Source organism: Aphelocoma coerulescens, chromosome 11, assembly GCF_041296385.1.
Source record: "Aphelocoma coerulescens isolate FSJ_1873_10779 chromosome 11, UR_Acoe_1.0, whole genome shotgun sequence".
Lineage (NCBI taxonomy): Eukaryota > Metazoa > Chordata > Aves > Passeriformes > Corvidae > Aphelocoma > Aphelocoma coerulescens.
Genome location: NC_091025.1, coordinates 133,272 through 148,099, shown reverse-complemented (window position 1 = coordinate 148,099; position 14,828 = coordinate 133,272). Strand labels below are relative to the sequence as shown.

The following is a 14,828-nucleotide window of genomic DNA, read 5'->3' as shown; positions in this document are numbered from 1 at the left end:
GCCCTGCACTGGTATGGCCTCACCTCCTGGGGACAGGTTTGGAGACTGGAATGTGAGAAGATGATAAAGCTCTAAGTGTCCAAAGGCGAGGCCATCAGGATGATGAAAGGGCTGGAGGGGAAGCCCTGCAGGGAGCAGCTGAGGTCACTTGGTTTGTTCAGCCTGGAGAAGAGAAGACTGAGGGGAGACCACACAGCAGGCTGCAACTTCCTTGTGAGGTGACACGCAGGAGCAGGCACTGTTCTCTGCTCTCTGGCGGCCAGTGATAGGACCCAAGGGAATGGCTGGAGCTGTGTCAGGGGAGGCTTAGGCTGAATATTAGGAAAAGGTTCTTCACCCAGCGGATGGTTGGGTGCTGGAACAGGCTCCCCAGGGCAGTGGTCACAGTGGTCCAAGTTCTAGGAGCATTTGGACAATGCTCTCAGGCACATGCTGGGATTATTGGGGTTTTCCTGAGCCAGGAGTTTGACTCAGTGATCCTTGTGGAGACTCTATGATTCAATGCCATTTTTGATGTTCTTAAAATACATGGTAGCAACATAGCAAGATTTTTTTGATTGGTGTTGTTTTCAGTGCTTCTGGAGAATCAGCTTGCGCTTGTTGGAGAACTGAATCAGTCCTCGTTAAGTATGCAAAGATCAATAAATAGAGGAAATAGCTGGGCCATTTAAAACCAAACTACCCTTTATAAACAATGATTCTGGTTGCCATCTCTTTGGGGAAATAGAAGGGCTCAAAGCTGAGAGATGTATGTAGTATCTTCTAAAGATTTTTCAAACTTTGACTCACTTTATTTTTTGATGAGCCTCTTTGTATTTAACTGCCCTGCACCTGTTGCTGAATGTGTCCTCATCACCATCGTGAAAAGGACAGCATTGTTCCAGATACTTCTGCTGCTTCTTTTATTTGTTTTGAATAATACAGAATTTAACAGGTTTTTTTCCATGTCACATGGGAAGGTGACATGTTCATGTTAGGAGTGTGCTGCCAGCATTTCAACAGATTTTCAAACTTTAAAGCAGAAAGTCATGTTTCAAAGGCTTCAAAAAAGCCTTTGGAGTCCTGTGCTTGTTTGATCTGTTCTGGGACTAGTCCTTTTGGCTAAATGTTACTGCAGTTGTGAGCTGATGACAGTGCAGTTGCGTGCAGATAACAGTGTGATATTAAAATGTTCTTTCTGCAAACTGGTGATTGCTGGCTGGGAGAATGGGGGCAATGCAGCTCTTTGTCAATATAACATATAAAACTAAAGGAAAAGGCAGGTGGACAGCTTGGATGGGATAGGAAAAGTTAAACAATAGGGAAGTTTTTACATTCTTTGAGAAGTGAACATAATGCTTTCTATCAAAAACGTTTAGTTGGGATGTACTGCTGTGAGCTGTAAGGTGGAGTGAATTTATGATTTTTTTCTTTCATCAGAATTTCTAATTTTAAAAATTTTTTATATCAGATCCAAGATCTGTAAAGTGGAACTCTTCCATCAATTCCAAAAGCTGGTGACAAGTATTTCACGAGAGGATCTACCGGACACTCTACGGTAAAGACATTATAATTGCATTTAGAAGAGTGAGTTTATCTTAATGAAACCGAAGAATACTGTGATGATACAGTATCTGCTCATTAATCTCATTTTAGATAAATCCATAGTTAAACTTTCATACTTGAAAAATGTGGAAAGAGACACAAAATGAGGAAGTAGTATCTTTTTTGAAAACATGAGCTATTAGATAGCCGCCTGCAGCTCTCTACCCTTCGTGGTATTCAAACCCAGCATCCCAAAGTTGTCGTGGAGTTATTGATATCTAGTTGGTGGTCAGTAATTCTATCAAATGCCACTTCTTTGATTCACAAGAAGGAAGTAGAGTAAAAGTAGAAGTTAGAGTAAAAAAAACCTTTCTTCTGTTTTTTTTTAAGTCTAGGCTAAAATCAGTTTTCATCTTAGTGTATGGTGGAGTAAGAGCTAGTAAGGTGAGATAGCATATAGGGCTCTTTCTGCAATGCGTATGTTGCATAAGCAGAGACTTTCTGGAAAGAAAAGAAAGCAGCTTTTGACTGAGGAAGCCATAGTTGGAATTTTCCTTTACATTACTAAAAACAAGTTTGGTTTATCAGACTTGAGTTAATTACTTGCAGTAATCATCCAGTCTGGCATAGCTACATTAGGTGCATTATGTATTTGCTGGTATACCATAAAGTAAAGCATAGTTTCACATGTACAGAAATTTAGTTCTCTTTGGCTTAGATTCTGGGAGATGTAGAAGGTTCCAAATCCATTGCCACAGAAGGTTTATTGTATTTTAGGCTTACTTCCAGATACAATTTCACCAGCTTTTGGATGCAGTTATCCCAACTCTTGAGCCAGTTTAACTGCTTGTAGCTGCTGATGGGGGTGGTCCCACAGCAGTTCTCTGCTGCTACTGGCTGTAGATTACTCTTTTCTCCCTTGTATCAGTAGCACTTCTCCAATCTCATGATGAGCCGGTTCAGCTAGGTAATGTGGCTGAAAACAATTTCCTTGTATTCTGTGTTTTCTCTCGGACTAATGAATTTTAATTGGCTCATGGAAATCTAAAACAGATGAAACCCATGCAAAGGAAGTAGGAGGCATATGTGACTGGAAGCATTGGAGGTAGGCCATTTCAGCCTTTCATGGTACCAGGACAGTAGACCTGGATCTTTAATGGATCTTGCTTGCTTTTGAGTTTTGTTGAATTAAAGATTGCCGTTACCTTCTGTGTCTGTAGAAGTGTCTCCTAACTGGTTCAAAGTTTTGATGTCAACATGAACCATGCTATTGCTGAGATGCTTTCAACTGATTCTATAAGTAGATACACTTTGTCCTTAAATCAGTTTTACATATAAAAATTTTAGCCTGTTTTGGGTGGGAGTTTGTCCTCAGTTGTTTAGCCATCATAATTTCCTCAAGGCAGATTGTGAACTTGTGCATTTTTGGGTAGGTGACTCATTATGCTATCATGTGCTGCTTACATAAAGTCACTTCACCTCAGGGCTTTTCTAGACCATTGGCTTTGTCATTTCCTTTGACTTTTTTGTCCTCTACTGTTTTTCTGTCTGGGCTTCTCCTGACAAAGTCCAGCTGATTCACAGATGTGGCATTGTTTTTATGCTGCACAAACTCTTATTTATACAGTAGAGGTGCTAGTTCACTAGTCAGCTTGTGCAGCTGATTGCCTTTGAAGTCTTTGTTTTTTCTCCACTTAAAAAGCAAAATTAAGAAGTGTCTTTGTGTTGCTGTTTCCTTCATCTTCCCTTTTCCTTTCTACACAGTCCCCCTTGGAGTCTGAGTTTGAGTGAACTTCGAATAAGAAATCCTACACTCTCAAATTGTTTCCTCTAAACTTCTGTGTATTAAACTGTTACCCGGTTTTGTATTTTCTTCACATTCAAATGTATCTTGTTATCTCTTACCACAAATGGTTGGCTCTAAAGCTGTGCTGGTGTCACCCAGTTTCCTTTTTCCACTTTGACCCTAAGAGACCCTGACTCTTCTAGTCCACTTCTGTGTCTCTTGCCTCCCATCTTTTCTGCTCCATCAAGGAAAACTCATTCTTGTAGTACTTTCAAATTTGCTGAACAGCTTGTTTTGTAGTTATAGGGTATATTAGGAGGTTATTCTTCACGTAACCCTGCCTTCATCTACTGTTGTCCACTGTCAGACTAGGAATTGGGGAATTTAAAACTTTGCATGGAACTGATTCTGATGTTCTTTTGTTTTCTTTTTTATTTGTGTGTATATCTAAAGCTGCTTCTCCTGCTTTTTGTGACTTTCTTATTCATTCTTCATTTCTCTCCAGAGGATCAGTGTGGGTGCTGTTAAATTTGAACAGGTAGACAGCCTGCTGGGGCCAGAAATTTGCTGGCTCTTCTAAAAGGCAAGTTTAGGTATTTATAGTAGTATAGCTTATCTAAGATGTTAAGCATGACATTCATTGATTTGTGTTTTTTTCAGGATTTAGTTTATTTGCTTTCACATGAGACTGAGAAGGAGGTGCTGTTTGGCTGGCATGAGCTACTTCACCAAAAACCAGATAGTACTGTATTATGCTGTCCCACCTTCTTTCTTCCTTTGCAGTAATTTTTATGACCTGTCTTCCGTGCCTTACGTAAATTCTCACTCATCTCTCCAGGTAGACTAACTCAAATGTTGTTTATTTATTACCTCTTACTGCCATCTCTCATACCTATTTTTCTTCTGTTGATTCCCTCTCACATATTATCGTTTTGACATTACTGGTGCATAAATCCATCTCTTTTTTTTCTTTTCATGTTTTCCATGCTCTCTGCCAAGGGAATGGTGACACACCATTGGACAGCATTGTGCTATTGCTGATCTGAATTGTTATGCAAAATCCCCTGCAGTATTGGTTGCAGATCACTTGATGGTAATGTGGCAGAGGAGATTTTTTGGATTAATCGGGTTTTTTTCCCTGCTGTTAGGAGAAAAGCCATGCCTTAATCATCACGTGGAGAAGTGAAAAGCTTCTCTTGTCATACGGTGGCATCCACCCTAGAGAGTCTCCAGGCATTGCTGTTTGTACAAGATGTGGCTGGCTGTATGGCCCTTTGTCTGAATCTAAGGGAGACTTTGTAAAAATAAACCTGCCCTTTCTCACTGGGCTTATTAAATGAATGACTAATCCTCTTTTCTCTTAAATTGTAGTCAGGAGCCATCACAATTAAGATTGTACTATTAGTCTTCCTTCCTGCTCAGTTTGCAGTATGGAGAATTCCAGTTCCAGTGACACCTAATTGAAGACGGGGTGGGCTGCTATACAGAGGAGTGCAAGGGCTTTCAGATGGCTCCAAGATTTTAGGTAGGCTAAAGTATAGAATCTTCACTTGTGCTTCACACTTAAGACTGCTTGCCCATGAGAAACAAAAGGTGACTGCTAAATATTTCCTGCTGGTGTTACTGAGGAATTGTTGGTCTAATGAAATTAACTGTCATTGGGAGCAGTGGTGGTGCAGTTTCACTGCTGTTTTCCAATTAAAAGCAACCACAACACAATACAAACACATTTGGCAAGAATTTTGTAGCAATTTTCTAGTCCCTTTTCAGTTTTCTGTTTAAAGTTTGTACATTAAACAATTCCTGGGATGATCCTACCACTGCATAGAGGTCTGTGGGACACTGAAAATCTTTTATGTATTGCACATCACAGATGTTTGTTAGGTCTTTGCCAGAATGAAGAGCCTTTTATAAAACAGCATTTTCTGTGCATGAAAACATTTTGTCATCATAGTTATCTCAAGACTTAATTTTTTTAGTTACTCTTTTGAGCTTCAGCATCTTTTCCTCTGTGTGATTCAGTTTTTCCACATCTTAGATGACATTGGCAAAAGCCGCAAAGCTCATTTTCCAATTTTTCAGTAATGTTTTGAAAATCTGGTCTCCTAAGCTAGAATGCAGCAATGCAGTAACAATCTTCCAAATACTGCAGAACCTCGAATTACTGTAAAAAACCTTGCTGTATTTGTGTGGAGCTCACTCTTTGAGTTAGCTCACTCTGTCACTTGTTCTTTATCTTCTTTAGGTTGGTGTCAGTTATTTGCCTGCAATTACTGCATTTTATCTGCAGCGTTGAAGACACATAATCAGAAGAATATAATCAGCCCATGTCTGGTTTCCTTGGTCCCCTTATTATATTATGGGTTCACAACAGATTTTTTTATATAGTGAAGATCTGTGATCTTTTGCTCTCTTAGATGTGATTCATCAGTTTTTGTACAAGTAATGTTTTGGTTGATTCCTTATGCTTATGTGAATAATGTGTCTGAAATCTCAAAAGTACATTATGGGTTGAATGTAGATGTTTGAAACTGAATATAGAGTTAAAAGCAGGGTTTGTTAGTGAGAAGGAAGTACTGTTGCAATGCATTGCTTTTCTTTGCAGGCTGCCTTGCTTGTGAGCCCATTCGTGCTCAGCCTTGCATATGGTTGAGCACGAGTGTTTTCAAGCATAATGGTGATTTGTGTGAGGCATTTTCCAGGAGTGTAATACCTTTCCGAATGGAGTCTCATGTCTCTGGCACACAGCTGTCAGAATCATTGTCTCTCTCTTGCACAGTAGTGTAGGGGCAAGATTGAAATAGTAAAGGGAAATATACAAGAAATGTGGTCAGGAAGACCTGGATGGACTGGAGATCCTATGACTGTATTGAACTTTGCCTGGGGCAGCAAACTAGTGTTTGCTTCTGCCAAAAAAAGTCACAGGTTCTTCATTACTAATGCTGAGAGCCTAATGGCCCAACTAAATCTGAGATACAGTCAAACCACATGAGGTTTTTATGCAGATGCAGTGTCTTGGAATTTGAAAGCATTTTTCCCATATATATGTTGAAAATTCCTCAGAAGCTTAATGCAGAAATTGAGCATGAATTACATAAATCTGTTTGATTTTGTCAGCTTCTTGAGGAAGCTGTTTAAAATACTGCTTTGTGTTGCATGCACTGTTAAATTACTGTACTGACATTGTCTGCTTGAAGAATGAAATGCCAAGAGGCTGCGGTCACCTGCTTGCGTAGCTGCTATAGTGTGGTGAACATCCTGAGCTGCTCCTGTCTATCCTGCCTTTTTCCTAGCTATATTTTTCTTACTGTCTACTGTAAGAGTTTCCAAACAAAGGTCGATTGGAATAATGAAGGGTAGAAAAACCCCTTATGTGTTTTACTTAAATTGAATCAGACTGATGGATATGAGTTGAAGAGCCATTGATATGACAGCAGATTCAGGAAAGAGCAACATTTAGCAAGGAAGAAAAGAAAATCAGGTGGGGGGGAGGTGAAGGTGTCATGGTTTAACACTGGCCAAACGCCAGGCACCCATGAAAGTCGCTGACTCGCCCTCCCCCTGCTACAGCTGGGCAGAGGAGAGAAAAACTTCATGAAGGCTTCATGAGTTGAGATAAGGACCAGGAAAAATCACTCCAAGGGCAAAACAGGCTCGACTTAGGGGTACAAAGTGAATTTATTACTAACGAAGTCAGAGGAGGATAATGAGGAGTAGAATAAGCCCTTAAAAACACCTTTTCTTCCCCCAACCCCTCCCTCCTTCCCACCAACAGTTCAGGGAGACAGGGCATGGGGGTTTTGGTCAGTTTGTCACCGGAGATTTCTTCCACTGCTCAGGGAGAGGAGTCATTCCCCCATTGAGACAATGGGGTCCCTCCCATGGGGGACGTTCGCCGTGAACTCCTCCAGCATGGTTCCAATCTCACAAGCAGCAGTCCTCCCAAAACTGCTGCAATGTGAGTCCCTCCCATGGGCACACAGTCCTCCCAAAACTGCTGCAGCATGGGTCACTCTTCCATGGGGTTCAATCCGCCAAGGACAGGCTGCTGCAGCCTGGGAGCAGGGCCCCCTCTCTCCGCCAGGTCTGCCACTGGATCACAGCCTCCTCCAGGCATCCACCTGCTCCGGTGTGGGCACCTCCCTCACAGGCTGCGGGTGGATCTCTGCATCCCCCGTGGATCCCCATGGGCTGCAGGGGCACAGCTGCTTCACTGTGGTCTTCACCACGGCCTGCAGAGGCATCTTGGCTCTGGGCCTGGAGCACCTCCTCCTCCTCCTTCTTCACTGACCTTGGTCTCACCATGTTGTTTACCTCGCATGTTCTCACCTCCTCCTCTTCTCTGGCTAGAAAAAAAGAACCTGTGCCCCACTTTGTTTTGATTTTCTTCTTAAATATGTTATCACAGAGGCATTACCATCCTCTTTAATTGGCCCAGCCTTGGCCAGCGGCATGTCCATCTTCAGAGCCATTAGGGATTGGCTCTGCCAGACATGGCAGAAGCTTCCAGCAGCTTGTCACAGAAGCCACCTCTGTGGTTCCCCCACTACCAAAAATCACACCGTGCAAAAGCAACACCAGTAGTTTGTACTGTGTTTGAGATACATGAGTACCTGGGACAGGAAGTGCTGCCTATGGTAAGGTTTTGGGACCGGCTGTGGTGAGTTGGCTTGGACCCTTCTTGGACCTGGTTGTTTCCCGAATGTGGTTTGGGCAGATAGTTGCTGGTCTTTTGCCTGTTGAGTGATGCTCCTAAACTATGATCCACTACTGATAGTGGGATTCCATGACCATTCCACTGGCCAGGTGGGGGAGAGTTCTAGTAGGGCTCTTACATGGGACTTTTGAGAGCAGCTCAGAGGTTAGTTTCAGAGAGTATGATTAATGTGAAAGAGGTGGAGAAAGCAAAATGGATTGGCTGTGACAAGAGTGCAGGGCAGGTTTTTTAAGAGAGTATATATCTCCATATTCAGCAATGGCATAGACAGGTTCTTCACTCTTGCACATTTCTGAACACAAGGTTTGAAGGATAGAAAATACAGCTTGCTTTGCATGTCACAGTGTTTTAGAAACAAATTTATAGCAGAATGCTGAGTGCCTCCAACACAGCTTCCGATGGTCTGCTGTTACGGCGGAGCTGTGGGGGTTTTTTGGGAGTGATGGGTGATCATAATTGCCTTTGAGCATGAAAGCGTGTTTTAGAAGTTAGTGCAGTGGTTCTCAGATCTCTCAGATTAGGGTTCCTGTAGTAGTTTGGCTCTTCCTCTTTCTTGGTGAAGGTCATGTTGCCTATGATCTTCCCCTCATATTGGGTTTAATGTATAAACACTGCATACCACATGTCGCTGACATGTTTTGGCAAAGGGAAATGAGAGAGGTTGGGAACGGAATGCAAGGAAAGGAAAAAAATCTTGATGAAATTGTCTTAGAGGCACTTGTGTTCAGATACTCTAGACTTGAACTTCCCTATTTTGAAAATCACTGGTATAATGTGCTCAGAGAGTGACCAATTGTTCTGCTGAGATTGTGGGGAGTAGTTGCTACTTGAGGAAGGGGAATAACACCAAAACTGTTGAGTCTCTTTTGCTTTAGGGAAAGAAAAGAGATTATTTTCTCCTTTGTCTCATTCTTCCCCATTAGTTTTGTGTTGGAAAAGAAAAACTGTCCAGTTCATTTTGTCCTTTTCCCTTCCAGCCAGTTTTCTAGCACGCTAAGGCTACTTCCACCCAATTCAAAGCACCCATAGCAACCTTCTCAGCTTTGCTTCAGCAGTTTTTGTTATCATGGAGGTTTTCTGTAACCTGTGGTCATGCAGTCAAGCACAGTCATTTCTAATGCTAGAAGAGTTGTTTTGCTTCCTTTTGTATGATTGATGACGGTGTCTAGCTTTAGAGTCTGGGTGTCTCCAAGTCTCCCTAGAAGAGAATTTCACTAAGTAGCATGAAAGGGTTTATAGGAGATCATCAGGTTCTTAGGTGTTTGATTTCTTTTTTCCTTTTGTGACCTCATATTCAAGAGGATCATAGAATTGTTTTCATTTTTGTGCATTTTCTGTCAGGATGAAGACTCTAAAAACCTACTGGGACTACAAGGAAGCTGCACTAGATTATCAAGAAGCCTGGAGAGTGCTCCGTAGCCAAGCTCTGCTGGGTTGGGTCAAGAATGCCAAGGAATACCTGCACTTCACATGAGAATCCATGTGACTATGTGAATCCAGGAATAAGCTCTGGTCCACAGCAGACACCTCTGCAGTTCAAGGGCCAGAAAAAGACACCCTCTGGTTTATATGCTGTAAAGAGACGGGAGTGAAAAGGAAAGCAATTTAGAGAATACCTTATTTTGGCTGAGTTGAAGCCCCCTTTTTATTGAAATATAGAAAAGGATCATTGCTGACTCAAAATTCTGAGCTGCATTAAACAATATGCCTCCAAAAGAAGGGAAGCAGTAACGTGCTATCCTTGTATCTGAGGATATGATCTACCAGCCATAGTCATTGCAGCGAAAGTAATGTCAACTGAAATTGAAGCAATCCTGTGGAAAATTTTAGTGCTGCTTTTTTCTTCCACCTCTCATAATGTTGTGGTTGTTTTTCTGTTGCTGGGACAACCCTAATGTATAGTAAGTAAGACTTTTATAGCTCTTGGCTCTTCTTGTCTGGTGCTTGGAAGAACTTTCTGTGTCCCCCCAGCCCCATTGCTTCTAATTGGAAATACTAGCTCTGTTAAAGTGTAGTTTTCTTCTGGGAATCCTTCACATATGCTGCTATTTACTAAACATAGCCACAGACACTGCCTCAGCAGAAGCAAAAGCACTGGGTACAAGTCTGTGTCGAATAGTACCACTTATGGTATCCTGTGCATCTCAATTTCAGGACTTTGCCAGATAACCTTTCAGCTGCTTTGCTTCTGTAGGCAGAAGAGAGAACTCCTGAATTACTTGGTTCAAACTGGCCAATCCTGTGTAATTACACACATTTACCTATTTTTCAGTGTTTCAAGCACTGTCCATCTCCGTGCCCCTCTGTGGGAAATGTCAATTAAAAGCAGAAATGCCTCAGCCATTTATGTCACTATGTTCATTAATCACCTGGCAAAGGTGGAGATGCTTTGGGGAGTACTGGAAGTAGTCTCTGGCATGTCTCTTCTAGTCTCTTGTCATTATGCTTTATTACCGACTAACATCTGCATAGCAGGACAGTCAGCATTGTGAGCAGTTGTGGGGGAAGCAGTGTGTAATCCTCCTTAAACCTTCTGTCCCAGTTACTGCCTTGTGTGAGCAATTTCAGGACCGTGTAACTGCTACTGAGTGCATTCTCATTTGTAAACTACAATTCATAAAATATTTGGGCAAGGCAATGGCAGGATGAAAGAAGTGGATAATTTAGAACTTAAAAATTCTTCAGTGATTTGAATTTTTTTTGTTCTTTGATATCCTATAGTTTTGGATTTGAAAAATGGGCACAGCATTTCTCCAAACAGCCTTTGCTGTCAACCTACTGAGCTACATAGGGGACTGAACAGTACACCTTGCATTACAGTCTGAGAACTGATAGCAGTAAATTCTTTTTACTTCACACTTAGATTGACTTGTCAAGTAAGAATAGTTCTCTTGTTGAAGAAATAACAACTTGAATTCTGTGTCTATATGCCCATTCTCTCAAATCCAGCACTAACATGCAGAAGGACCAGTTGTATTGGTGAGGGGGAAGTAATTTTATGTGTTTGTAGAGGGCAAGGGATAATGGAGATTAGAGACTTGTAGTAGTCATCAGAAGATAAAAAATGGCCAGATGCCATTGCACATGGGCAACAGGGTGAACTGCTGAAGACAAATGGTAGCAGTTACTGTCATTGAGCAAGTAGCATTCCAAGGGCAGAGTTCTGTAGTGTACCTAAAGAACTATCAGTAGATTTCCAGGTTCCCGAAATTTACCTTTGTTCTTCGCTGAAATCTTGCAGATACTATTAACTTACCATACCTAGTTTCCCACTGTTAATCAACAATGTCTGCAGTGAACTTGCTGACCAGACTGGAATGTTCCCATTTCCTATCCAGCTGCAATATTAATATGGGTTACGTAAGACTAGTTCTGTAGTCTTGGCATCAGACTAGTTTTCAGATGAGCAGTTATATGGTTTAAATTCTTTTAAGACTTCTAAAATTTGAGTCTGGCTGTTAGGATTGTTCCTTGTAAGATTTTTTTGTGCATTTGCAAAATACTTGTGAACTGTAGACTGCTGCTTTTCTGTTACTTGTCAGGTTTGAAAGTAGTTTTTGAGGTGCTGAACAGTGATGTTGACCTCACTTTTTGGATGGAGTTGAGGACATATTTAAGCCTAGAGCAAGTCAATGAATATGCAAAGAAAGGGAAGGAGCTGAAACAGAACAGCATTTAAAAGACGGAGGGGCTAAGCCTGTGGGATCTCATCCTCAATTGGATGGCATTTCTGTGATGGAAAATCATTATTTAAATGCTGCATCTGTTAAATTCCAAAATATCAGGAAATGCTGTTGGCAATACCGTGAAACTGCTCTCAAAATCGGAAGGGAAAAATGCAGAGATAGGAAAGAACAGTCTCTTTGCTTTTGTAACAGGTAGCAAACTAAATTTGGATCATTGTCAGCAGGTCTTTGGAAGAATTGCTCCTGGAAAGTAACAGTTGACATGTTCCAAGCCTGTATCACTCCTTTGCGCTGGGATACCTGACACCACACAAAACAAAGATAGGCAAGGCATGAGCAGGACAGTAGAATGCAGAGACTCTGCGACAGGAGAGCAGAGTTAGCAGGGAGGCAGGTAGCAGAAATGTGCCCACAGTGCATGGTTAATAAGGACAAGCAAACAATTGGCAGTGGGAGCAGCAGAGCATAGGAGGGCACCAGGATTCCGACCATATGTGTAAAATGAGCACACCTGTATTACCCAGATAGGTCCTTGCCTTTCCCAAACTTGTTTGGGACCAATGGCTCCTAATTGCCAGGACAAAGAAACTGTAATCATTGAGTGGGATGTCTTTAACAGCATCACTATTGGAGATGTCATTCTATTTTCAATCATAGTAAGAAGGCAGGACAGACTGCTTGCTTATCTTTAAGGAAGTCAAAACCAGAGCACAGAAACAAGTGGTTTTGTCCAAGGGTAAGAGTAATCAATCTCTTTGACCTTGAAGCTGCGGTTCCTTGAGACAAGATGCTAGCATCCCACTGCCTTTGGAAAAGCAAGGTTTTGATCTTCACAGTGTGCTTCCACTGCTCACCTTAACACAGGCTGGAAGGCTTACTGATCTCAGTACATTCCGAGTAAATTGAAGACTATTTATATTTCTGTATTTGTAGAAAAACAAACCATGAGCCCAAAACAAGGTGTAGGTATCTGATAATGTCATAAGAGGGCTGCAGCAACAATAGGTACATAATATATACAGTTAACATATATACATAATAAATACAGGTAGAAGCAAGATAATCTTTGAGGGAAGGCTATCTAAATGGTCTAAATTTGGCCTGAATACTAAATACTTACTGAATACTAAATTCATCCAGTACTGGTTTAGTTATATTGTAGATGACATTTCAATTTAGCTTAAAGATGTGACATAGAGGTGTTGCTGTAGGAATAGTGACGTATTTCTTCATTTTTTGTTCAGTGCATAAATTGAAGGGTTAACAGAAAATGAAGATCATATGGGATCAAATGCTTTTTATAATTTTACAAGAGTGTACTATCTAAAGGGATGCATTTCACCTATGCATTTCAAAAGGAAACCTCCTGATGTTTTATTGCCATTTTAAGCGTACCTGCAGATGAAAAGTGAAGTTACTGCTGTAGAATATTTATCCTTACATTCTCTGGAATTACTTGCATGTCTGTGCTCCTAAATCAAAACTAATATACACAGAGAGGTTAAAGAGAGCAGTTATGTGGGGGCTTTAGGGGCTTACGAAGGGTAATCCAAAAGTTACCTCAATCATAATATCTCCCCTTGCTTTTAGATACATCTGTTTGCTAGCATGTAATTAACTTTATCTAGCATTTTTAAGTTATGTTTCTTACTCTTCTGTTAACAGCTAAGAAAAAATATTACTTGATAACTGTAGAAAAACTGTGAGGTTTCAGCATAAAGGAGACCGAACATTTTCCAGCTTACTGAGATCAACAGCGCATTTTCAGATGCACTAAGCACATGCATCACAGTTACTGTGACAAGCCTCAATAAAAGGGTAGCGTCAACATTTCACAGGCTCCTACCTTCACATTTTGGAGTTCTGCCAATACTTGTGAATGACTGCGGCGCTAAACAATTATGTATCTTCATGGGAATTTGAGTGAGTATGAATTTAAGTTTGGAAAGTGATAAATTTCCACTGTAACTAGAAACATTTTAAAAACTAAATTCTTAGGCACCACGTAGTGAGAAAATGAATTAAAATTTTTAATAGTAATCTAAACTGTATTTAGTGTTTCCTTGCTGTTTTAGGAAGGTCAAAGTCATGCCACTTTTTCAACCGTGTTATCCTTTAATATCAGAGTGTGAACTCCAGCACTGTGCAATTAGGTCAATTAGGTGGTTTTTCCACCCTCTCCCACACAGTCCACAGGTTTGCCTCTTTGCCTGCAAACAGAAGTAGCTGTGCAATCGTAGCTGTGAGAGACGGTAGCTCTGAAACTATTGGTTTTGAAAGTTACAAAGAGCTCCTTGTTTCTTCCTGGTATCATCAGCCACACACTAAAGCTTGAGAAGGTGTACAATGTCTAGTAAGTAATACAAGCAGCTGTGTAGCATCTAGTAAATGTGACAAGTAACTTTCTGGCCAAAATGAAAGTAAAGAAATGACAGCACTGCCTGTTTGTGACAGGAATTTTTATTGTACTTGTTTGTTAATTAAGAGGAACATACTAGCTCAATTCAACACGATCAGCATCTTGCTCCTGGCTTTGGATAAGCTAGCAAATCCAGTGTTCCCAATACTAATTTACTGTTTTTATTTTTCTTAAACTGACATCTCAAAACAGAATAAATGTGTGTTCTTCTCTTCAGGTTTTAGTACCTCAACTACTTTGCTTTCTTATTTAACCAATGTCATCAAATGTATCCCCCCAAAGAACTGAGGCTTTGGGAATTCATAGCCATGAGGAAAAAAAAATTCACAAGACCAACAAAACTTTTTTTTTATAATTTAACAGTCTAATAAAACAAGACCTATCAATATATTAAGAAATAAATCCAGTTACAAATGCATGTATATAGAAGGAACTTCTGTGGATGTCAGAACAGAAAATGATCAGCTATTTACAAGATACACAGCAGGATGGTACAGTAGCCAAGACCCACCATTCAGAAACCAAATGTGTTCTCTCCACTGTAGGCAACATACAAGAATCCATCCTCATCCTTTTCCTTCTCATAAAGTTGTCCCATAGTTAAGCTTGAAGGGGGAAAAAACAGGAATGATTTGTTTGGCTCATGCAACTTGCCAGTGTTAACAGTTAGAACCTCATATAAACAAGGATTAATAA

At 40.8% G+C, this 14,828-nt stretch overlaps 2 protein-coding genes across 3 annotated transcripts in view; one reads left to right on the top strand and one right to left on the bottom strand.

Moving 5' to 3' along the window:
• The window catches only part of ADAT1 (adenosine deaminase tRNA specific 1), a 29,279-nt gene extending 14,904 nt beyond the window's left edge, over positions 1 to 14,375 (top strand). For both annotated transcript variants that reach the window (XM_069026501.1, XM_069026502.1), the window contains exons 9-10: positions 1,451 to 1,537; positions 9,369 to 14,375. In XM_069026501.1, the coding sequence (XP_068882602.1) occupies positions 1,451 to 1,537; positions 9,369 to 9,501 (220 nt within the window). In that variant the 3' untranslated portion in view covers positions 9,502 to 14,375. The remainder of the gene's footprint in view (positions 1 to 1,450; positions 1,538 to 9,368) is intronic.
• The window catches only part of GABARAPL2 (GABA type A receptor associated protein like 2), a 4,687-nt gene continuing 4,014 nt past the window's right edge, over positions 14,156 to 14,828 (bottom strand). The window contains exon 4 of the mRNA XM_069026516.1: positions 14,156 to 14,737. Within this exon, the coding sequence (XP_068882617.1) occupies positions 14,647 to 14,737 (91 nt within the window). The 3' untranslated portion in view covers positions 14,156 to 14,646. The remainder of the gene's footprint in view (positions 14,738 to 14,828) is intronic.